Source organism: Pseudonaja textilis, chromosome 12 (genome assembly GCF_049901715.1).
Source record: "Pseudonaja textilis isolate UNSWEBS1 chromosome 12, rPseTex1.2, whole genome shotgun sequence".
Taxonomy (NCBI): domain Eukaryota; kingdom Metazoa; phylum Chordata; class Lepidosauria; order Squamata; family Elapidae; genus Pseudonaja; species Pseudonaja textilis.
Window position 1 is genome coordinate 9,522,412 of NC_142001.1, and position 25,645 is coordinate 9,548,056.

Genomic DNA, 25,645 nt, shown 5'->3' on the forward strand with positions numbered 1-25,645 from the left:
ATTTTAATACTACATAAATGGTTGTTTAGATATTTCTGCATGCATAGACTAGAAACTACACACATACACACACAAACACACACATTTCTTTACCTGTACTATTGGCAAAATGTTGTTGAGAGGGGTGATTTTGTGGTCTTCTATGGTGTTCGTTGCCACAAAGCTGAACCCTTTGAAGAGCTGATGAGCATTGGCGCTTGGCGGGACTCCAGGGGAATCTCGATTAATTGAGCAGTGTAACACGTTAGTTTGCCCCAAAATACAGTGCAAAATATTCCACATCATAATGCTGATTTATCAAAAGAATCCACTTTTGGAAAGATGGCAAATCTAACCACCTGTCTGAGTGTTGTAACAAAGAAGCAGTCAAAGGAAAATGAAGGCTTGGTTTTTTTTAAAAAAAAAAATCAAATAATTAGCACGGAAAACTAATTCAATTGATCAATTTTAATTCAGTGATGTTAAATAAAAGCCATTTTTTAAAAAAATTAACCCTAAAAATTAAGAGCATCATACAATATTTCTGGTGGAGACCAATAGGATTGGCCTATATTTATTTACTCTTACTGCTGGTTTATACCTATTCCAATTATTATGTTGAACTTTTTAACTGAAAGTTCTATTGGTTTAGTTGACTTTATTGTCATTGCACCTCGTATGATGAAATCCAACACCATCTTCAGTGCACATCATGACCATGAAAATAAACACAAACACAAATATTTCACCCTTCACACATTGAAACGGAAACCCCCAACACCACACCAACACTGCACTGTACAGCAGAATTCAAAAGAGCTACTGCCCTGGGATAGAAGCTGTTTTTCAGCCTATTTGTCCTTGTTTTTATTATAGTCCTGTACCATCTGCCAGATGGTAATAGTTCAAAAAAAAGGGGTGCCCAGGATGAGATGGATCTTTGAGGATGTTTTGAACTTTCTTAAGGCAGCGGGAACTATAAAGCTCTTCCAAAGAGGGGAGAGGGCAACCCATGATCCTCTGGGCAATGACAAAGAAGAATGGGTGGAGGGAAGATGTATTACAGGTATATTGCAATATATTGCAGGTAGTCCTCAACTTACGACCAAAATTGAGCCCAAAATTTCTATCACTAAATGAGACTTCTGTTAAATGAGTTTTGTCCCGTTTTAGGACCTCTCTTGATACAGTTGTTGAGTCAATCGCTGCAGTTGTTAAGTGAGTAACCCGGCTGTTAAGTGAATCTGGCTTCCCCATTGACTTTGCTTGTCAAAAGGTTACAAAAGGTTGATCGCATGACCCTGGGACCTGCAACTGTTATAAATATGAGTCAGTTGCCAAGCGTTTGAATTTTGATCATGTGACCACAGGGGAAGTTGCAATGGTTATAAGTGTGAAGAATGGCTGTAAGTGCCTTTTTTCAATTCCGCTGTAACACTAAATGAACTGTTGGAAGTCAAGGACTGCCTGTAATACATTGTAATCTTTTCAGTATTACTTATTACTAATAAGTAATAAGAGTAATATGAGCTGTGGTAGCGCAGTGGTTAGAATGCAGTACTGCAGGCTAATGAGGACCCAGATTGTTTGAGGGTAAGATGCTGGTTCTGTAAACTGTTTAGAGAGGGCTGTGAAGCACTGTGAAGTGGTATATAAGTCTAAGTGTTATAGCTACTGCTCCCCATCTCCTTCCTTCCTCCCTTCCCTTCCCTTCCCTTCCTTCCTTGTGGTTAGAATGCAGTCTTGCAAGCTAATTCTGCCCATTGCCCACAGTTCAATTCTCACTAGGCTGAAGGTTGACTCAGCCTTCCATCCTTCTGAGGTCAGTAAAATGAGAGATTGTTGGGGGCAGTAGGCTGACTCTGCAAACCACTTAGAGAGGGTTGTAAAAGCACTGTAAAGCAGTATACAAGTCTACGTGATATTGCTATTACCTTTGGGAGTTTTTGCTGTGAATTCTGGGTCAAAGCAAAATGTGTCTTCTGGTCTTCCAGAAGCAGGTTTAAATGGAGGCTGAATCTCTGTCCTGTAAAGTTTCTGTAATCAGAACCACAAGAAGATTATTTCACCGTAGATGACAGTGGATTTATATTGCTTTTCTAGTGGAAAGTTCTTTGCTTCTGCAGGTTCAATTTTAGAAACATTGCCTTTCGGTGCCCATGCCTCTTCCCACACCTGTGATTGTCCCCAGAGCCATTTGGAGTCCCAGGTAGAGGAAACAGTAAAACTCAACTTTTCCTCTCCTTCTGTTACAGAAGAGTTTGTTTCTTCGAAGAGACTTAATTGAAGGAAGGAAAACTACTGGATGTGAGTATAAATATTCTCTTAAGTACTAGGCAGTCACTAGAGAATCTAAAGGTATCAGGCTTTTCTTGAACCTGCATTCTCCTGTTTCTATAAATGTTTTTGAAAAGCTTCCAAATGCTATGAAAATAAATAAAAGATACGTACAAGTTGATACAGCTAAGGTTCGAAAGAAACGGGGAGGAGGAAGGGAGGAGGAAGAGGAAGAAGGAGGAGGAGGAAGGAGAAGGAAAAAGAGAAGGAGGAGGAGGAGAAGAAGAAAATGAAGAGGAAGGAAAAGGAGGAGGAGGAGGAGGGGAAGGGGAGGGGGCGGAGGAAGGAGAAGGAGAAAGAAGGAGGAGGAGAAAAAGAAGAGGAGGAGGAAGGAAGGAAAAGCAGGAGGAGAAGAAGGAGGAGGAGAAGAAGGAGGAAGAGGAGGAGGAGAGGAAGAAGGAGAAGGAGGAGGAGGAGGAGGAGGAGGAGGAGGAGGAGGAGGAGGAGGAGGAGGAGAAGGAGGAGAAGAAGAAGATTGCAGCATTGCTACTCCTTTCTTTTTTCTTCCCTTTGGTGGAGGTGGTATTGGCTTTTTTGCTTTACCTGCTCAAGGTATTTCCCAACATTAAAAATGCAAGAGTTGTCAAGCATTATATTAAGCTTGAGTCCTTACGAGAATGGTATCCTGAGTACAGATTTATTCCATAGACTCACATTCCAGTCAATGGTTGAAAAGAAGGGATGCCTCTTTATTTCTTCAACACCATCAGGACCAGCCCCTATAATTTCAGGGAACACAAGGCACAAAATGATTGCCAATCAAACAACAATGACATATGCTGATGAAGGTCCCCACTGATCAATCGAAAAGGTTTTAAAAGTAAATCTACTTGGTATGAGTTCCCTTCCACTAGAAGAATTTGCTCTTCTGACTTTCCTGGTCTTCTATTCTTGTTAAACTCTGGGTCTTCTTGAAGGACTTTGGAACTTGAGTGTTGCAGAGCTCCTGGTGCCAGGAATACACATGATAAATCTTACTTTAATTATATATTGTAACTCCTGGGATTTTAGGTTGCTGTTATGATGGCACTAGCTGCAGGTTTGCACCTGGCTTTGGGTTGCCTTGACCATATATTCATAATGAAATATTTTTTCAAATACTGAAAAAGAAACGCTTTCCAGTTCCCAAGCTTCAGCTTCCCATTTTCTCCACCACATTGCAAGTCAGCTTCAAAAGATTGCAGTCTACGCGGTCATGCTACTGCAAATGAAATATAAACCACAGAAGGGCCCCAAGTGCTTAAGCAGTGGAAGTGACTGCTGTTTTCAATGACAGACCCAAAGGTGCTTTTTCAAAAAGCAACTGGACTTTCTTTGTTTTTCCTTGAAGATGTTTTGCTTCTCATCCGAGAAGCTTCTTCAGGTCTGAAGAAGCTTCTTGAATGAGAAGGAAGGAAGGAAGGAAGGAAGGAAGGAAGGAAGGAAGGAAGGAAGGAAGGAAGGAAGGAAGGAAGGAAGGAGAGAGGGAGAAAAGAAAGAAAAAAGAGGAAGGAAAGAAAGAGAAAGAAAGAAAGAAAGAAAGAAAGAAAGAAAGAAAGAAAGAAAGAAAGAAAGAAAGAAAGAAAGAAAGAGGGAGGAAGGGAGAGAAAGAAAGAAAGAAAGAAAGAAAGAAAGAAAGAAAGAAAGAAAGAAAGAAAGAAAGAAAGAAAGAAAGAAAGAAAGAAAGAAAGAAAGAAAGAAAGAATCCAGTTGCCTTTTGAAAAAGCACTTTTGGGACAATCATGATCTGGAAGACTGAGAATCTCTCTGTAGACTTTCAATGTCAGGGTATGCTCTCTTAAAAAAAAACCAATGTAAATTATACCAACGCTAATGTAAAGGAATTTCTGAACAAAAAAACCAAGAATGTTTAGATATTCAGCCGCAGTATTCTCAACAATAGTTGTCATAATAACAACATCTGCCTATCTCAGGTCTTTGGCAATGACTTGCTAGGTGGATAGAAATGCCATATCCAGTCTAAACATCTGGCTGACTCTGTGACCAATTATAATATCAATATTTGTTATCTTAGTTTGGACACTGTGGGCTTTTGGAGTTTCCTATTATACTGTAGTATCACAGCTACCCATATGCTTTTTGGGGAAGAGATGGCTTCTAATTCTATCTTATCTCTCCTCTATATATGCCATTTTCCTAAATTAGCTTGAAAATCAAGACACACTATCCATAATAGATTATATCAGGGAGGTTATGAAATGCTACAACACAATCCACAAACCTGGAGTTTTTGCAAGGTTTTTGCAAGGACTAAAGTATTTCTCTCCTTTATCCTTTGACTGTAGTATTTTGAGGTAAAGGTCCAGAACATCTGGAAATTTCCACCTCAAGAGAGACTGACGTAGGCGGGATTAACTTACCTAGCCTGTTTGAAGGATTCCTTTTAAACAACATCCTTAGAAGACTCTGAGCTTCAGGGCTCAGGAATTGTGGCATTCCAAGTTTCGCTCTGGGAAAAGAAAAAATTTGGATTCAAGAAGTGCTTTCTAATTAAAAAAAATCAAATGCAAACAATTTACTCAAATGGGCCTTTGAACATGTGTTTTCCCCTGCGCAAGTGATTGTTCAAAGAGACAGGAAATTATTGTTCTAACTAAGTATTCTAAAAAGGTGCATTTTTAGCAGCTTATCAAAAATGGCACTCTTGGTGCCAGCTTCAATCTTGCAATACATATAGTATCTTCCTTAGTTTTCATTTTTCTGACTACATTTTTCTTCAGCTCAGAAACAAGATTTAACTGTCTGCTTTTTTGATGGAATTGTATGCAGGTTATTTTTTTTCTGGGAAATCTTTCATACGTCACCACATACGTCACCATCAGGTTATTGGTCATGATTACTAAAATCACCTCACCTCCCATAATCAACATCTGGAAAGCCAGAGATTCCATTTCCCTGCCAATCACTTTAGTATCTCCCATAAGATCAAAGGTCCCTTTGCAGAACCCAAGGCCTCAAAAGCCTCACACAGCTGGGAAGCCAAAGTTGTGTATGCACCATCTTAAAAACAATCCCCCATTCTTTTATATTATCACACTCCAGAAAACATGAAACGGATACAAGATTCATTTTAAATGCTCGAAGAGCTAAACTGCATGTCCTAAAAATCAGTTTTCAATTATTTAAAAAAACTATTAAGTTTTATAAATTGCATAAAATCAACAAACTTTCTGTGTATGTGTGTGTGTCTTCAAATCATTGACTGCCTGGGTTAGCCCTCCTGCAATTGGGTTGGCAAGATTTCAGAAATGCTTTACCAATGCCTTCTTCCTAGGACTAAGAGTGCGTAACTGGCCCGATGTCACTCAGCTGGCTTCATACCTAAGGAAAACTAGAATTCACAGACTCCCATTTCTGGCCTTATGCTTTGAATCACTACACCAAGATACCTCGCATTGTCTTCAAATCAACATTGACTCTAGCGACCAAATTGGCACTGATGTTAATATCAATTTATAACATTTGTATCTTGTTTATTGTCTGGAGTTTTACTGGCTATTTTGCACAAAGGACACCAGTCATTCCTCAACCCACACCATGAGTGTCAGGATTCCAGCAGTTACCCCCCCATTTAAATCATGAGTCTTGAGCCAAACTCCAAAACTTAAAAAGGATTTATTGGGAGTTAAAACTATCCAGCACTGCCTGGTGTAGCCAACTCTGAGACACATCATTCATTGTCACCCTTGACCCTGGTTTCCCCCCACCCCCTGGGTGTATCGTAATTTATATTCTCCAATGGGATACATCCATAGCCAAGAGTCATCAATCATGCTCTCCAGTTAGAATTTTGCGAGGCAGAAACTTCAGTGACCTAGTTACTATCTTTGAAAAACCATTTATGGAATGCAGTTTCAGTTTGCAAGCTCCCCCCTCCCTTTCTGTTGGCAACTCTAAAAAGACCATAGAAATATTTTATGAGTTTGACAATGAGCAGGAAAACTTTATTACGTTATTTACTAAATCCTCGATTTATTTAAAACTTTATTTAAACTTTATTGACTAAATACTTGATTTGTCAGCGTTATCCTAAGGCAGGGTCCCCAACTACCAGGCTGTGGCCTATACAGAACTGGGCTGTGTGAGAGGAGGATCAGCCTACACACAGCGCACATAGCTCAACTCACACAAGCAGCAGGGTAGTGTACAGTTCCACTCACATGACTGGTGGGCTGGCACTCATATACAGGTGTACCGACCTGCCCCTTGCATGGTCGGTTCCCCTCTTCCCTCCCCCATCGCCAAGCCACCAGGCTGCAAAGATTGGGGACCGCTGTCCTAAGAATGAAGCCAAATGCTTGTTTTTTTCTTCATCCATTTTAAAACTGGATAAATACTTTTATGTATTTTTATGGTAAGGGTTCCCTGACGAGAAGGCAGTAACGAAAGTTTTGCTTTGCTTTGATAAATACTTTGAAACTAATTAAAACCCGAAAACCCGAAATAAAAATATCCTATCTCAAAACCACTCACTTTTGCCCATAGTGAAATTTTCAAACAGCTTGGATAATGAAGAATTTTGGGCAGGGGAAACCTCATAATCAATTTATCGTATCAATAACCTGTACTGCATGCCATTTTTGCAACCAACTTGCAAAAATACTTAGCAATGGAGCAGAAGAGAAAAATACTTACTTGAGTATCATGTTCATAGTTTCATTTCGGTCTTTACCTTGGAAAGGTAAAGTACCAGTGAGCATTTCGAACTGAGAAAGAAACAAAAACCAAAAACATTTAGAAAACAAACTAACAAACAAGATTCCAGTTTCCAGAACTGAGATTTAAGAAAAAACCTGCTTCTTATTATAACCTATTCTGAAGGCAGACTAACTTGCACTAAAGCACTAACAGAATTGTTAAATTCATAATAGATTATGCTAAATAATAAATCTATATTAAACAATTTTGATAACATTAAATGCCTTCTAAACACTTTGCACTAATACAGATTTGATTAATTTAAGATATTTCAATAGTCAGACAAAACTATGATGGCTGAAAATACAGTTATAACTTTGTTTAAAAAGTCAACGACAACTATAAAACACTTCATTACAACCATATTCACCATAGCATTATGTGATATGTTTTTCAACATTCAGTTCTGGTTTAAGTGTTCCTCCCTCAGCTAATTGGCTCACAAAATTAACATAAAGCGTGTTCAGTTCAACCAAATAACGCACTTTCCATCTTGATGTAAGTTTAGCAGCAAAAATAATACAATTATAAATTATAACTTATTACATCTCATTAAATTTGTATATCACCAAATATTTCTCACTCCTGGCATCTTGTAAGATAACATATAACAAAAACCCCATGCTAAGAGGATAAACTAAAATAAAAATAAAAGAAACAAAACATTCATGGCAATAAAACCCCAAACAAATATATTTAAGCCACAACTCCAAAAATATCAAACCCAATTACAATTAAAAAAATACATCGATTTGTGTGATCCTTGGTGCTGTCCGAACTTTGTGGTTTTCTTGGAGATGTTTCATCACCAAACTAGACAACATCATCAGCGTGTACAGTTATTAATGATGTTACCTAGTAGGGTAATGAAATGTCTGCAAGAAAACAACCAAGCTCAGAGAGCACCGAAGTCTCCACAGTTCAACCCTGTGAAATGAAAATATTCCCTTCTATTATTCATGCATTGTGAGTCAGAAATGCTTATGCCATGCAACACAAAACCAGGCCATTAATGCACAGTACCATGAGAACACCAAATGACCACCAATCAGCACTTTGGTTGTGGCCCCGCCTGTTCACAACTTCAGGGGCCATGTATTCTACAGTACCGCAGAAAGAATAGGCTTTCTTCTCTTGATCAACCGATTCTTTGCTTAAGCCGAAGTCTAAAACAGCATCACAAAGACATACCAAGCAAAGAAATTATGAGCAAACATCAGTCATAGAAAGATGATGATTAGCATGTAAATCACATCTCCTAGAGATGAGTCAATGATGGCCCTCCAGCTATCATGACAAGTCTATTTTCCTCAACCCTACCCCAATGAGAAGCGATGATGGAAAGTCATGTTCACTTCATGATCTGTTCTTAATCTCTTATCCAGTCATAGGTCATGGTAGAAACTCCAGCCCTTTTGCATTTGCATTGTAATATTGCATGCAGGACATAAGAGTTGGCCAAGCTTGCAATATGTGGTGTTGCTCATGTCATCATTTTCTCCTTGCTGCAGGCACCAAAAAAACATGAAAGGTGACAGGTGATCCTTTCGCTATCTAAATTTAGTAAACTGATACCCAACATGACTATCAATGACCTCTTAAATTAATTACTAAATAATAAATGGCCCCATGCAAGCCCACCAAAATACCCACAAGCTGCATAATGGCACAACAATGTCCTAGTGCTATCTTTCCTCTCCTTTCCTAGTTACCATACATGAATTCATGATTCATTGATGTTACAGCTTGGTTTGAAGAAGACATTATAGCAGGGGTCTTCAAACTTGACAGCTTTACGACTTGTGGACTTCAACACCCAGAATTCCTCCTCCAGTCATGTTAGCTCAGGAATTCTAGGAGTTGAAGTCCACAAGTCTTAAAGCTGTCAAGTTTGAAGACCCTTGCATTATAGATAAAGTAAATTATGATTGAGCATTACCTGTAAAGATATGGACAAGTTCTACATGTAAAAGCAATATGTCTCATCACTGGGTCAATGAAAAGTTTGAAGGGGGAAAATCAGTTTGGATTTAACTCTAGCCCAGTTTCTGGAAAGCTCCATCAATCCAGGGCTTTGAGCCGGTGTTTCTCAACCTCAATAGTTTTCAGATTTGTGGACATGGCTGGTTGGGCAATTCTGGAAATTGAAGTCCACATATCTTAAGAGTGGCCAAGGTTGAGAAACACTACTTTGATCTCTGCGTGGCTTCCACCAGTGCCCAAGTGACAGATTTATACAACAGTACAAAGACCAAGCTAAAATTTTCAACTGTGTATCTTCCTCCGAGTGGAGAATTTCAACTTAACGCAAAATCCTCTTTGCATCATCTCACAAATGTATCGAATATACGATAACTTTTCTCCCCCACCAAAAAAGCAGAGGAGCTTGTACACATCATTTCTGCTTACCCTACTTTAATATTTTCAGCCTATTGTGCAGCAAGCTAGCTAACACAGCTTTTCTTCAAAGCATGCTTAATTCACAGGTGTCATTTTTAGTCAACATTCAGCATGAAAATGTGGTCTCAGCCACCTGTAGTTAAGCACTGAATTAGAATTAGAATAATGAGCACCAGTATTTCTTCAATAGGCTAAAAGCCACTGTCTGGTTTTAAATTAATTGCATTTCTGTGATCTATTTAGGGAGTGTTGTTGTTGTAACACTTGTTTTGATTAGTTGTTTTATTATCTTACTGGAGAATTTGTTTTGCTTTTATTGTACATACATATTAGTCGCCCTAACAGTTGGTGTCTAGGAAATGTTATAAATAAGCAATTATTACTTTTTGACAGATCCAAATGGAACGGCTTCTCGTAAAGCACACCAGATACTCTAAACAGCATGACCATAAGAATCAAAAACACATGAGAAAATTTACATATTTCAGAGAAGCTGAAAATGGGTAAGAAATCCAAATAGCTGTCTCCGAAAGTACAACATACACAACTGTACAATTGCACACTCGGTCTGGGCCAAAAGGCTGAGGAAACTACTTTTAACTCATTTTTAATGGTTGTGTTTGAAACGAGGTTAATTATTTAGCTTTCATTGTGTACCTCATCCAGATTCCCATGTGTGAGGGGGGCAGCTATATAAATTCAAGAAATAAACAGAGAGAGAGAACGAGCAAGAAGCTAGGAGAGCTGTAATGTTTTAACTTGCTTCATTTTAATTTTAACCAATGTTTTGGAGTATGATTTGAAGCTTGGTCCCCAGCGCAATCAAACATTGAGAAGCAAGCGATCGACCAAGTGCTAGAAACTAAATGGAAGAAGGTTTAAGCTTAGGTTTATATCATATGAAACAAACAAAATGTTAAAAAGTTGTGATATTTATGTAGTTAGGAGAAGAAGGGGTAGGAGTGACATGATAGCAGTGGTCTGATATCTAAGGGGCTGCCACAAAGAAGAGAGAGTCAAGCTATTCTCCAAAGCACCTGAAGGCAGGACAAGAAGCAATAGATGGAAACTAATCAAGGAGAGAAGCAACTTAAAACTAAGGAGTAATTTCCTAACAGTTAGAACAATTAACCAATGGAACAACTTGCCTCCAGAAATTGTAAATGCTCCAACAATGGAGGCTTTTAAGAAGACACTGGACAGCCATTTGTCTGAAATGCTATCAGGTTTCCTGCCTAAGCAGGGGGTTGGACTAGAAGACCTCCAAGGTCCCTTCCAACTCTGTTATTCTAAATTATATTAAAGTGACCAAAATATATTTACAATCCTCAAGGCATGTCATAACTTTTAGGGAGGCGCAGCTTTACCCCTAATGTTTGGAAATTGAAAGTTGAAAAATTTGACATGCCCTAAATTATAAGGATATTGCCTTTGAGTTCTCTTGCAAACTCTTACAAAGTTCTCTTCTCATCAGAAAGAATGGGAGAGATTCATCTGTAATGAATCCAGACTTGTCATTCTTCTATCAGCAACATTAAACCATAATTCATTTTAAATAACTAGCAAGAAAAGTATAGACTAAAAGCAGACTGTAGAAACATAAAAGGAGGGAAGATATAAACGACATTTAAAATCTGAAGCACTCTGGAATGGTATCCGGATATTTTCCCTCCCTACATTTTTAGAGCATTATTGTCATTTTGCTAGGTTTCGTTTTACATACCTACAAAACAGGATGTTCTCGTTTCTCATAAAAGGCAAAATGTGAGCATTAGAGCCCCAATCTCCCTGACTACTGTTCAAAAAGAGAAACGGATGGTTGATAATGAGCATTGATGTATGACATGCTTTTTTCTTTTCTTTTTTGAAGGGGGAGGCATTGCTGGCTTAATGCTTTGTAACAACAAATGTTCTTTTGCTTTGTTATACGTTGAAAATTCTAGCTTTGCAGTAAACGATGATGCATTTGCAAGCCTGTTTTTTGCACATACTGTAGAGTTCTGTTACTAGGCATTATACTTCGATGTTACTCTTAACTGCTATGATACATGAGAATATAACAACCAGCTGGCAGATGTACTCACAAGAGGAAGTCAGAGAAATCAAGAAGAACAGTCACTGTGGTTGATGCTCCGCCTGTTGTCTATGTGGAACACACTTAAAAATGGATCCAGGTTATTTGAAGGACCATCTTTTCCAAGTTATATCTACCCAATCTATATGAGTGGAGATCACTCCCCCCACCTTAAAGGAGGTCCCTCTAATGCACGGGTGTCAAACTTGTGGCATCATGTTGCCGTCACGTGACGTTTTCCCCATTCGCTGAGCCGGGGTGGGCGTGGCTTGCACAAGACGCATTCAATTTGACACCGGTTGTGGTTAGCTGGCAGCAGGTGCGGACAGCTGAGGAGAGTGAGGACTCAGAAGAGGGGTCAGGACCATTAGGGAGTGGACTGCTGCCTTCAGAGATTGTGGGGGCTGGCAGCAGTGATGAGGAGGTTCCTGAGGAGCCTGTGCCAAGTGTGCATGCGCGCAGGGTTGCTCGCAGGAAAGAGCAGTTGCGGCATCACCGGCAGCTCGGGAGTAAGGCTGCAAGGTAATGGCCCCTCCTTCAAAAAGATAAAAGGCAGCTGTGAATCAGACGTCCTTTGCAGGAAACAAAAGACATTTTGAAACTCAGCCTCGTGGACATTGCAGTATCTTAGTTGGTATTTGAAGACTCCTGTGTTGTGAAGTATTTCTTATCTGTTATTCTTGGCAGCCTCACACAGTTTTGGTAAGGCTTGTGCTTATCAAAGTTAATTAGTTTGCAGCAGCCTTTTAACTGGGGATTCGTAAGAATCATTAAAAGGTTTCTGTTTCCTTTGGTTCGTGTTTGTTTTATTGGAAAAGGGTTTGGGTCAGAACAACACCCCTGATCTAGTGGGACCAAGAAGAAGGACCCTCTCCATGATAGCTTCCTCCCTATGGAACATCCTTCCCACGGAGATATTTGGTTCCCATCTTGATATTCTTTTGAAAGACATAGTTTTGCCATTGGTTCTGGGTAATATGGAGCCCATCAAGTGGTTTGCTTGATTGCTGTCACCAGGAAAGTGAGGTTTATTGGGTTTTATATTTGGAGTGTTTATTTCTATTAGCCACCTGGTATCACCATGAATGAGTTGGGAACATGGTGGGATTTAGCCAGTTTGCACCACTACAGGAGAACCAATGGTTAACTTTCTGAGCAGTTTGGTGAACTAGTGTCATGCCCTTGGTAAAGTCGGACTCCAAGGGAGAGGAGGAACAGCCGACAGGGAGTGGAGGTGTGGCTCCGGAGGTTGTGGAGGAGGCTGGGGAAGGGCAGAGGCTGGCTGGGCAGTCACAGGAGGACCCAGGCCCATCCCCTCTTCATCCTAGGGCCTGCAGGGAGGAATGGAGAAGGGAACAACGTGGCTTATGAGAGAGGAAGCAGCCATGATCCCCCTCATTAGTTGCAGCTGGGGAGAATAGTATATAAGGGAGACGGTTACAACACAGAGTTGCCAGAAGTAAAGTGTGTTTTATTTGGGGCTGAAGTTATCTTGGTTGGCGTCCTTCCAACAGACTGTGCCTTGTTATCTCCTTGAATTTGGTAATTACTTATCTTGGTCTGTTGTGGACATTTCTTCATTGCAGTTTGTTTGGTTTTTTATTTCACCTCTATCTGCTCATTAAGTTTGGACTGTATTGCTTTCTTTTGAAGACTATTTTTGAGTACGTTTTATCTCCAACTGAGAATTATGGAACGGTGGAGCCAAGTTGGAGGCATTAAAGGACATTTATTTACGTTTTGTATTTTGTTACATTTGTGTTACAATCAGGGTCATCACAACCGGTTGTTGGAAGAAATCATTAGGGTAGAGAACTGCTTGTTAAATTATTGGAATCCCACCACTGGTTAGGAAGCCATATAAGTTTTCTTAATGAATCAACAAATAATAATAATGGGTGGGACTTTATTTGAAGCATCGTGGCTTCTCTCTTTATTTTTCTGACCACCTCTTGCAGATTCTCCGCAGCTGGAGTGGGCACTGGAGGAAGGCTCAATATGAAATAAACATTTTTTTTTTTTATGAATGCAGCATTTGTTCAACAAAAAGTTGAAAAATAATTTGAAGGGATAAAGGAAGACATGATGGATGAATCTATCCAGCAGCATCTTCAGCCACTTCAAAATACCTTCTGTTTTAATCAGCTGAGTCTATTTAGGTAAATATTTTTAGTTTTTTTTTTAAAAAAAGCTATACTAATAAGTTCCACCTACCTGTTAACTTGATATGTCCTGCTTCATCAAGCAAAATGCTGAAAATTAAAATCCACATTCACCAATGCACATAAACAGGAATATTTTAATAAGACAGTTGAGCAAATTAGCATGCTATAGTATTTACATTTAATTAATTAAGAATTTTCTGAAAACATATTTTGTTAAAAAAAAAAAGAGTATAGGTAGTCTCTGACTTACAACAAGTTGAAAAATAATTTGAAGGGATAAAGGAGGATACAGGATAAAGGATGGATGAAGTGTCTGTTCCAAGTTACAAAAGCACTGAAAAAGTTACTTATGGTTGTTTTTCAAGCTTACAACCATTGCGGCATCCCCCATAGTTGTGTGATCAAAATTCAGGCAACTGGCAATGGACTCATATTTATGACAGTTGCAGTGCCCCAGAGTCATGCGGTCACTTTTTGCCATTTTTTTTTTTTGACAAGCAAAGTCAACGGGGAAGCCAGATTCACTGAACGACGGTGTTACTAATTTGACGACTGCAGTGATTCACTTAACGACAGTGGCCAGAAAGGTTGTAAAATGGGGCAAAATTTGCTTAACAATGGTCACACTGAACAACCAAGATTTTGGGCTCATTTGTAAGCTGTAAGTCAAGGATCACCTCTAGAGCAGTGATTCCATATTTATTTTATGGCAAACACAAAAGAAGGGTTTAAATAAGAGTACCGTAATAGTGGATAAAATACATTTTACTTTACTTTTCTGGCTTCAAGTCCCTGTATACAATTCCCAAGCTGTGCAGGTGATCCAAAGCTAGAGCCAGTTCTGCGAGGTAGAATTTCACATCTTCCTCTGTAAACATAACCTAATAAGAACTATATAGATTTACATTCCGGTCTGGTTAAATTTCTGTACATCAAAGACATTAGCAAATTCCCACAATGTTTAAAGATCCACGATGCAAATTCACTAGTCCATGCTGCATATTGTCCATGGTTTTGGATGACTCACAAGAAGAAACTGCCAGGAGTGGGATTCTACCTAGTCAGACCGGTTCTATAGAACCGGTTGTTACGATTCTGTGCAGTTCAGAGAACTGGCAAATCACGCTACTGGCTGGCCCTGCCCCTCCCCGCCCACTCACTCCTTACCTGGCATGCCATCAAACTTGCCAGGTTTAGTAAGTTGCTATTTTTACTTCTTCTTTTTTTCCCGACCATCAGCTGTTCTGGTGTGCCGGGAGATTTAGATTAGTTGGAAAGCAAGAAATCGTTGGATTTCTTGCTTTATAGCTAATCTAAAAGCAGAGCTGAACCTTCCTTAGGACTGGAGCTTCTATTTTTCAGTGCAGACTCAGGTAGCGGATTGCAGAAAGATAGATCTCTGAGTGAATCTGTGATTCTGTGAGCAACTCAATCTGTTTGCCTGCTTTGCCTAATTTTGGGTAAAAGTTGCTCTTTTTTTAAAATAAAAAATTCAATATTTACATAAATATTTACAATATCTACATACAAGCCATGCCAAGCCAGTCACATGACCAAGCCACACCCACAAATTAGGCCACACCCACAGAACCGATTGTTAAGAAATTTGAATCCCATGTCAGCTTTGGAATCTCTATGAAAAGCTAGGCCACACAGCTACGGAGAATGGAAGGGGGGAGTTGTTGTTATTCGAATAATTTTCAGTAGACATAATAGATACGTAAGGCTGTCAAGGTCATTCTCTATGGCGCAGCAAGAATTGTAGTTGAAGGGTGATTTGTTCACGTGATTTATGATATGGGAGAAAAGGGCTGGGTGTTGAGTATTGTGGGAAGTCTGGGAGGAACCTTTAGTTTCGGAATCTCACAAACGTGCCAAGTTTCTGTTATTAATAAAGCACTTTGAGAATATGTTTGTCTCTGAGTTACTGATTGAAACGGACAATTTCTGGAACGCTGACATCCCACCCCTGGGAACTATACATATGCAACTTCAAAAAGGACCAACATTCATCCTATTATCCCAAGGGTGCTTTTTCAAAAGGCAACCTTTCCTTGAAAACAAAGGAAAGCAAAAGAAAAAGACAAATTCCAGTTGCCTTTTGAAAAAAGCATCTTTGGGACAACCATGACCTGGATGACCAAGAGTCTCCACAGACATTGATACTATTAGTTCTCCAAGAATAAATATTCAGAGCATGCCTTTTGATGCAGCTCATCAATGACAAATGAATGGTTACAAGGGAAATGGAATGGTTGACCTCTGGAAGGACACGTGTCCGGAATACCTAATTTCTCTGCATGGGAAAAAGGTCAAATGAACAAGATTATTTAAGTATCTCAAATTATCCCATATGGCAAAAAGATCTCCAAGATCATAAAGAATAAAAGTGAGAGCTTAACCATTAAAAGACAAAACTCTGCAATTAGCTGAACATGCTTGGAACATCCCAAAAATTGAGTCCAGCACTTGTCTGTGGCTCATTAAAGCAACCAGGTGATACGGGTTTTGCACTCTGGTGCTTTGAAGCATTTCTTCTTTTAGCATCCTTTCTAAGACATTTCCAAGTCCTGGAGGGGGAAAAAAACTACTTTCTTACATAGTGAGAAATGTTTTACTTATTAATATATTTGACCTCATTGTGTTTTTACACAGAAACCTTTCCCCTGAGTGAAGGGGAAAAAAACATTTCTAAAAGCAGAGAGTAAGATGGTTTTTATGTAGTCATAACACTGTGGGAGGCAACTATTTATTCAATCCTGCGTTTTCTCCAGAAAGCCAAAAACAGCATACCACCCTCTTAACTTCATGATCACAATTTGTCCTCGCAATTTGGAGGGAGATTAGGTTAAGAGATATTAATGGAAAATTGATCCAGTTTCTTCACTGCTGAATAGTGACAGAGAGCCGGATTTAGGCAAGGGAAAAAAAAAAACACCCAGATTTGAAACTAAGATATAAAATAAAGGGATTTGAGTTAGTCGTCCCCTCTAATATGGATGTTGAAAATATTAAAAAAAAAGAGAAAATGGAGCTCTTGGAAGAAAAGGCAAAGACAAAAACTTAGTATAAGGGTTACCACTTCACATTATGTTTTAAAAGGTCCATAAATACATACCTCTTTGGATAATCTTGTGAACACGTCTCCTCCCCTGAGAAAATCCAATATTAAATATAACTTTCCTTCAGTCTGGAAGGCTGTAAAGAGCAGCCATAAAATATGAATCAGTTTTGTGCAACAACAGATATGAAGCATAGATAAAACACTAAATAATATATCCTAATCACATGAGACATTTGAGGGCTCTAAACTTTTAACTACTCAAGGCAAGAGGAATCAATCAAGAGGAATTCTATAAACAACCTCAACTACTACTACTACTACTACTACTTCTACTTCTTCTACTTCTTCTTCTTCTCCTCCTCCTCCTCCTCCTCCTCCTCCTCCTCCTCCTCCTCCTCCTCCTCCTCCTCCTCCTCCTCCTCCTCTTCTCTTACACTGTATTACAATGTATTACGTATGCCAGAGTTGGCTCCATACGGGGCAGTGCCAGTATGTCACCTCTAATGAATCCTTTGAAGTTTTCTGAAGCTTGGCTCGAGAATCATGATTTAATGAGGGCGATTGCTGGAATCCTGAGAGCAGGCTCTGAACTACCAGGTCAGCAATGGACCGTCTTGAATAGGTGTCACACTTCAGCCGGTGTCTGCCAGAACTCTCTGTGTAAATGGGGCATAGTATCCTCCCATCAGTGTGGGTGACATGCAGGCTCCCATGTCAAGCTGTCAATCACATTGTGACTGCGTGACTGGCTGTAAGCTGAGGAATATACCAGTTCACTGTCTCTCTCTCTCTCACACACACACAAACTCAATTTCACTGAAGGCCACATCAGGGTTGTGTTTGACCTTGGGGTGGGGTGGGGGAGTGGCCATGGTGGGCATGGCCAGCTTGACATCACTCATGTTGGGGGTGCCTGTGGCGGCCCCAGCGCTCTGCCAGCGAAAACAGGCTCCCTGCCGTGGTCTGCCAGCGGCTTGTGGAGCTGGCAGCGGAGGTGGACAGTGGGGAGGATCATGGGCCAATCCGGGAGTCTGGAGAGGACTCGGCCGATGGTTCTGTATCCGATGCAGAGATGGGGCCAGGGTCATCTGGGAGTTGTGTGCTGACTCTGGAGCCTCTAGAATCTGACAGCAGCGAGGCAAAGGAACAGGGGGAGCCTGTTCCCAGTGCATGTGTGTGCAGAGCTGCTAGAAGGCAAGAACAGTTAAGACAAAAGGGGCGACTCGGGAATAAGGCTTGGAGGTGGTTGGCCCTCCCATAAGGTATAAAGGAGGTGCAAAGGTAGAGAAACCTTTGCAGGAAGCAAAGTTGTTCACTCTGTTCAGATTAATCCTTGAAGTTCTGTGTGGACTTGGTACTTTGGTTGGTTTTTTATAATTCAATTGGCACTTTAGTTGTTGGCAGCCATTCAAAGGAGAAAAAGGTGGGTGCTTATCTCGAGGGATTGTTTGCGATTCATTACCAGCTGGGAATGAACATAATTCCCAGCATTGAAATAAAACAAGAGTTGTTTTAACTAAGCATGTGCTTAATTGTGGTCCCAGGAAGCCTTGGTCAGAACACTCCCGAGCTCTGTTTCCGGCTGTGACGGTCTCCTGCAACCCTCTGCCAGCAAAACACTGCTTGTTTTCACTGGCAGAGGCACCGTGGGCCAGATCTGAGCATTGAGTTTGACACCCCTAGCCTAGACATTTGAACACAGATATCTTTAACAACCCTACTTCATTACATTTTATTAATCTAGATGAAAGGTTAATATATATGGCTAGTCCATGTATGATACGCTATATGCTAAGTAAATAATAAAAACTTTTATCTAAGTAAATCCAGCTTCATGGAAAACATTTAAAAATATCTGCTTAAATGGCTTGTGGATTTCAAAGTACAATACGAAGTATGCATTTTTTTTTTAACCAAGCTAGTAGATGTCATTCAAACTCTAGAAATGAAGACATTGATTGGATAAACCTTGATCAAAGTCACAGACAATAATACTCACCATAGTGCAGTTTGACAATAAAGGGATGATTTACTTCTACTAATATATCTCTTTCCATCTTTGTGCGGACTCTGTCTCGAACTGCAAACATAAATTTTCCAAGAAGAGTGAAACTAAATACGTACATAGAGCACTACACACCAGAACAACTAGACACAAGGACAGTTTTTCCCTAAACACCATCAGTCTGCTAAACAAATATTTCCCTCAACGCTTTCCAACTATTCACAAAGTCTGCACTACTATCACTATTCACCTTCTCATCACTCCTTACCACCCATCCCCTCCCACTTGTGACTGTATGACTGTAACTTTGTCTCTTGCATCCTTACGATTTATATATTGACTGTTTCCTAGTATGATTGGATTGCTTATTGTACCCTATGACTATCATTAAGTGTTGTACCTGATGATTCTTGACCCTTGACAAATGTATCTTTTCTTTTATGGACACTGAGAGCATTTGCACCAAGACAAATTCCTTCTGTGTCCAACCACACTTGGCCAATAAAGAATTCTATTCTATTCTACTCTACTCTACTCTACTCTACTCTACTCTACTCTACTCTACTCTACTCTACTCCATTCCATTCCATTCTACTGTACCTGACACTACTCTACCCTACTCTACCCTACCCTACCCTACCCTACCCTACTCTACTCTACTAATTCTATTCTATTCTATTCTATTCTATTCTATTCTATTCTATTCTATTCTATTCTATTCTATTCTGGCAGTTTACAATAAGCACAAATACAAAGGATTTTTTATGAACAAATTTCTGTAAGTCTTTTTCAGAAGCGTTCTAGTGATTTCCAGGGAAATTGAATGGGAAAGTTCAAGCGACCATGAACATCAAGACCGCCAAAACATCATGAAAAAGTCACAACTGTAGTATGACTCATGAGTACGGCATATCCGTGAACTGTGCCAGCTTTCCGTTGAGTCATATAAAACAGCCACTTCAAAATTATATTGGTAATAATTGAATTGAACATGACTGCTGATGCCTTAGATGAGAAAATCCTTTTTTTTTCCCACTCATAGGGATATGGAACTGTCCTCTTTTTCTTCTAGAGAAGCGTTTCTCAACCTTAGCAGCTTTAAAATGTATGGACTTCACTTGGCTGGGGAATGCTGGGTGTTGAAGTCCACACACCCTAAAAGTCCACACCATCTGCTAAGGTCGAGAAGTGCTGTTGTAAAGGGTAAATCTACAGTTCTGGGATTTCCCAGTGGAATAGTATTCAAATGTTCATCAAGGTTTTTGCTTAGCTTCCGATGTTCAGCCAAAGTCATCCCCATGCTGCTCCTTACCAATGGATAATACAGGAATGGTTTAATGTGAATCTAGTTTAAGCATTTTGTCAATCCTGGAAATAAATCCTGGGAATAAATCAGGAACTGCTGACTCCCTTTCATTTTATGTAGTCTTAAGCCCGTGATGGCAAACCTATGGCATGCGTGCCAGAAGTGCCATGCAGAGCTATCTCCCCAGCTCACATAAAGCACACCAGGAAGCAAAGCTTCCGGTTTCCAGCGCATGCATGCGCACCAGCCACCTGATCTTCCTGTTTCTGGCACGCATGTACGTGCGAAGACCAGCTGGCCAGTGTGCATGCGCGTGCCAGAAACCAGAAGCTCAGTTTCCCAGTGCATGCATGCATGCATGCTGGGGAGTGTTGCTCTTCCGGTTTCTGGCACTCCAGCGTGTGCACAACCGTGGAGCTGCTCTTCCGATTTCCAGTGTGCCTCTGCACATGTGCACAGGCTCCCGTTTCGACACTCGGTGCCAAAAAGATTTGCCAACACTGTCTAAGCAATCACTACTACATCTCTGTGATTAGACAAAGAGATTTTTTGCAACAGGGACTGATGATAGGGCTAAGAAATCTATAACCAGTTGGCTAGAAGTCTGTAGAGATTCTCAGTCGTCCAGGCAATGATTTGTCCCAAAGGTGCTTTTTTCAAGAGGCAACTGAACTTTCTTGTTTTTTTTCTTTGAAGATGTTTCTCTTCTCATCCAAGAAGCTTGCTTCCATATAAACAGTAAGTCATGTTTACAATATTGAACATGATTTCACGTTCGTTCCTATGGAAATTTCTGTTCAAATACCACAATCTTCAATGGACTTTATCAGCATTTTAAAGATAAAGTTGATTATTAAGTTATAAATGGTTATATTTCACAAATAAAAACAAACACAGCAGAAGTATTTTTTAACTTTATTTTAAATCATGCATACCTTTCAACGAAGCCTTCTTTAGGACTTTCATGGCATATAGATGGCCAGCATCAGGACCGATTATTTTTCTCACAAGGAAAACCTCAACAAACAAGAAAGATTAAATACATTATGACACATTTCTAAAATCTTATGTAGTCCAACAAATTTCTTTCTAGTAACCACCAATTCTAAATGAGCTGATGAAAGGCATGCTATGTAAGAGGAGAATAATATTTCCAACACCTGTTTTGTTTTGTTTTTACAAAATCTTAGTTCTCCAAAATTACAGAATTTTACAGAAATTTTACAGAAATAAAATATTCCACTGCAAAGAAATACTAAGCAATCCCATAAGAACACAGCCTAAACCTCTGCAAATCTAATTGTGGCCCTTGAAAACACACACACACACACACACACAAACCCCTATCATCAATTCCATTATCTAAAAGTTCAGTATAGTTTTTATTCCCTTATTCCTTAAATCAGACTTTTTCAACCTGGAATCCTTCCAGATATATGACATTGAATTCCCAGAATTCCCTAGCTAGGGAGGCAATTGCTAAGAATTCTGGAACTTCATACACAGAACTAAACAATCTGTATTACTTTCTGGGTTCGTTGCCATTAAAACCAACTGTTGAACTGTTGAAGTGCAGATGTTCCAAAAGATTAAAAAGCCACGTTTAATCTCATGAAGAATTAACCAGTGATTTAGCCAACGCTAGTACAAATCTAGCATTGCAGCATTGCAAACAGAGGAGAACATAAGGTATTAGGTTCATGATGAAAAACAAAGAAGCAGCTAAGAGGGTCTAGACACTATTTAGAAAAAAAAAATTATAAAAGTGTTGTTTTCCTAGCACATAAGCATCTGGAGCACTTTGGATTCAAACGTTTCAAAAGCTGGTTGCACTTCTTGGCAACTCTTTAAAGCAACTATGTCTTTTTTTAATTGCATTTCTACTTCCCAGCTACAGTGCAGTCTCTCTAGGAAAATACACATGTTCATGTATGGAGGCAAATACATGTGATCCAGGATAATATTGCTGGATCCAATCTGGGATTCCAAGCTTTCAGACTCCTGCTGGAACCCATCCTTAGAGAACTTGAGATCCGGCAGCCAAATCAGATGAGGAGGTGATATGGGAGTTTAGGGTCAGCATCAAAGCAACCTCAGAGCTCTGAGGGGGAAGAGGGAATGGAGCTGTCAGAGAGAAAGACAGAGGCAAAGCCTGGGTTGTCCATCAGCCCTCAGATGGAGAATCAACAGCCCCCAGGTCTGGAAGTGGCTGATGAGGAAGAGGAGGAACAGATGGGTCCAGTGCCTAACGCACAAATGCGCAGAAGGCAGAGGAGAGGAGGGCAGTGGAAATCTATGGACTGGTCCTGGGGAGAAAGAGCCACCTCTGCTAGTGAAGCCCACTATGAAATGGTTTATAAGTCTAAGTGCTATAGCTATTGCTACCGAAATGCTCACAGGTTTTACTACAGTATGTCCCCCCAACACTTAAAAACACTTAGCTTGCATCTAGTAAAGGAATAAAATCAGGGGCTACGTGGGACATTTAATGCAAATTTAAAATAAACATGGTTTCTTTTCATTGTTACCTTTCCAAACGATCCTTGACCAAGGACTTTAAGCAATTCAAATTGTGCTGGATCTGCTTTTTCACAACCTTCTTTCACATGGTGGGTAATAGGAATCTCTTTGACACTCCCTTCATCCTATTGAAAGGAAGAAAAAAAGAAAGGAAGAAAGAAAGGAAGAAAGGAAGGAAGAAAGAGAGAGAGAGAGGGAGGGAGGGTGGGAGGGAGGAAGGAAGGAAGGAAGGAAGGAAGGAAGGAAGGAAGGAAGGAAGGAAGGAAGGAAGGAAGGAAGGAAAACTGCTAAGAATGAGTGCTACATTAGGTATCTGCACCCTGCTTGTTTACCTAGAACAGGGGTCTGCAACCTGTGACTCTGGAGCAACATGCGGCTCTTCTGGCCCTCTGCTGCAGCTCCCTGTTGGCTGATCCCACCACTGGCTGCCCCCCACCCTCCCCTTCACTCCTCACCCGGCCTGAGAATGTAAGAGTGATGGCAGGGGATGGAGACTCGCTCCATATCCCAGAGCAGGAGGTGACTGGGTGGCAGTGAGTGAGTTGGCCATTGCCCACCCACAACCACTGGGTGGGAGTCATGTCGAGTTGGCCATGCCCACCCAGTCACACCAGTCATTAAATTATTGGCTCCCAGGGTTTTCTTTTTTGTGGGAAACGGGTGCCAAATGGCTCTTTGAGTGTTGAAAATTGCAGACCCCTGCTCTAGAAGGTTGTTAATCCACAGTTGTAAAGGATATTGTTTATAGTTTATGACCTGTAACAAACAAAGAGGCAAAGATGGCGTACCACTTTTGAACAAGCTACTCAAATATAAACAATTGGAGCAGAACTATAGTTCACAATCTGAGCAAATGTATAGTAAAGCTTTAAAAAAAAAGACTTGGCTATTTATACAGTAACTCTATCATTGTAGAATCCAGCGAAAAGGCACTCAGAAGCGACTCACTATTTTCTAGACTTTTTAACACACCTGCAGAATTTCCCTGACCTTTAGCTTTCAAGATTAAAAAGCATAAATATTTATTTCAGATTATAAAGCTGGGGCTCTTTAAATTTTCTTGATTTTTCCATAATACAAAAATAACATATTACAGGGGGGAAAGAAGGCAGGGTGCAACCCAATATTACTTTACCAAGGAATAATTCACCCTAATTTGACTTATTCTGCGTTCTCTGATAAATAAAATTGCATGATTAATAATGACCTTGCAAAAGAAATGTCTTCTAGAACTCCAGATTCTCTCCCATCTTTACTCAAAACTTCCTTGAAAAGAACATTGAGCCCAAAATTTCTTTGCCCAGCTTTTCCATCACTTTAATCATTTACATCAGTGGCTTTTATTCTTTTACAGAATAAGAGGAGTTGGAAGGGACCTTGGAGGTCTTCCAGTCCAACCCCCTGCTCAAACAGGAAGGCCAATACCATTTCAGACAATACCATTTCTTTAAAACCTTCAGTGTTGGAGCACCTACAAATTCTAGAGGCAAGGAGTTCCACTGATTAATTGTTCTGACAGGAAATCTCTCCTTAGTTCTAGGTTGCTTCTCTCCTTGATTAGTTTCCATCCATTGCTTCTTGTCCTGCCCTCAGGTGGTTTGGAGAATAGGTTACAAATAACAGATAATCAGAGTTGGAAGGGACTTTGTAGGTCATCTAATCCAACCAGCTGCCCAAGCGGGAGACCCTACACCATTTCTGACAAATGGCAATCCAATCTCTTCTTGAAAGTCTGAAGTGATGATGCTCCCACAACTTCCGAGGGCAACTTCTGTTCCACTGGTTGATTGTTCTGTCATAAAGTTTCTCCTTATTTCCAGGTTAAATCTCTCCTTGTTCACTTTCCATCCATTATTCCTTGTTTGGCCTTTGGGTGCTTTGGAAAATAGCTTGACCCCTTCCTCCTCTCTGTGGCAGCCCCTCAAATATTGGAAGACCGCTATCATGTCTCCCCTGGTCCTTCTCTTCCCCAGACTAGCCATGCCCAGTTCCTGCAACTGTTCTTCATAAGTTTTAGTCTCCATTCCCCTAATCATCCTGGTTGCTCTTCTCTGTACTTTTTCTAGAGTCTTAACATCTTTTTTATAATGTGTTGACCAAAACTGGATGCAGTACTCTAGGTGTGCTCTTACTAAGGCTTTATAGAGCGCTATTACTACTTCCCTTGATTTCGATTGTATCCCTGTTAATGCAAATTAGGATTGCATTAGCTTTTTTGGTGACTGCTGCACACTGCTGGCTCATATTTAGCTGCTTGTCCAAGATCCCTCTCACAGTTACTGCTATTGAGCCTGGTTTCACCCAGTCTATATGTGTACTTTTAGTTTTTCTTGCCTAAGTGTAGGACTTTACTTTTCTCTACATTGAATTTCATTTCCTTAGATAGGGCCCAGTGTTCTAGTCTGTCAAGATCCATCTGGAGGTTGACCTTCTCTTCTTTGTGGCAGCCCCTTAGATATTGGAACACTGCAATATTTTGTTCAGGTGATACTAGAAAGCATGTTAGCACTAGACTTGCGTGCCCTAAAAAGGTACCCTTTTCCAAGAAAGAAGCAATTAAAAGGTAGAATCCATGTTGCCTAGTGACAAAGTAAAAAGAAATGGTATCCATCAGTCCAAGTTGAAGTGTCAATATCCAATATCTAATGATGATGCTTTTCACTGTTGTTTTTTTAATTCTCATTTACATGAACCGATCTTAGCAGTTCATCTGTTTCTATGTTTAAAAGTGATCTGAGGTAACCTGGATTTGACAGTAGAACGGGTTTCTGTGGAAACTGACACAATAGTAATTAAATAAGAACTTAAGAAAACAACACTTTTGAATGCCACTGTCAGTGGAAATGATGTTATACTCGATTATTACCATAATCGGAACACTTGCTAGCTGAGTCATCGTAGACCTCACACAACTGAAAGATCTGAAATGCTACAGTGCTTCCAGTGAATTCTAAATACTGAGTGGTAGCCGCATAATAGAGAGAGAGGGGAGGGGGAAAAAAAAGATTTTGAACAGAATTTGGAAATTCAACAGCTGTTAAGTGTGGGCAGCAGCTACACACGCAGCAGAACAGAAGAAAAGAAACATGTGTTGTAC

At 40.1% G+C, this 25,645-nt stretch overlaps 1 protein-coding gene across 3 annotated transcripts in view; it reads right to left on the reverse strand.

The window, feature by feature from the left end:
• RPS6KA6 (ribosomal protein S6 kinase A6) overlaps positions 1 to 25,645 on the reverse strand; it is a 61,658-nt gene that overhangs the window by 12,253 nt on the left and 23,760 nt on the right. For all 3 annotated transcript variants that reach the window (XM_026703025.2, XM_087940979.1, XM_087940980.1), the window contains exons 3-14: positions 22,557 to 22,673; positions 20,964 to 21,045; positions 18,717 to 18,797; positions 16,772 to 16,851; positions 14,428 to 14,534; positions 13,703 to 13,740; positions 8,038 to 8,180; positions 6,952 to 7,022; positions 4,677 to 4,765; positions 2,971 to 3,035; positions 1,914 to 2,016; positions 94 to 218 (exon numbers count right to left, since the gene is read on the reverse strand). In XM_026703025.2, the coding sequence (XP_026558810.2) occupies positions 94 to 218; positions 1,914 to 2,016; positions 2,971 to 3,035; positions 4,677 to 4,765; positions 6,952 to 7,022; positions 8,038 to 8,180; positions 13,703 to 13,740; positions 14,428 to 14,534; positions 16,772 to 16,851; positions 18,717 to 18,797; positions 20,964 to 21,045; positions 22,557 to 22,673 (1,101 nt within the window). The remainder of the gene's footprint in view (positions 1 to 93; positions 219 to 1,913; positions 2,017 to 2,970; positions 3,036 to 4,676; positions 4,766 to 6,951; positions 7,023 to 8,037; positions 8,181 to 13,702; positions 13,741 to 14,427; positions 14,535 to 16,771; positions 16,852 to 18,716; positions 18,798 to 20,963; positions 21,046 to 22,556; positions 22,674 to 25,645) is intronic.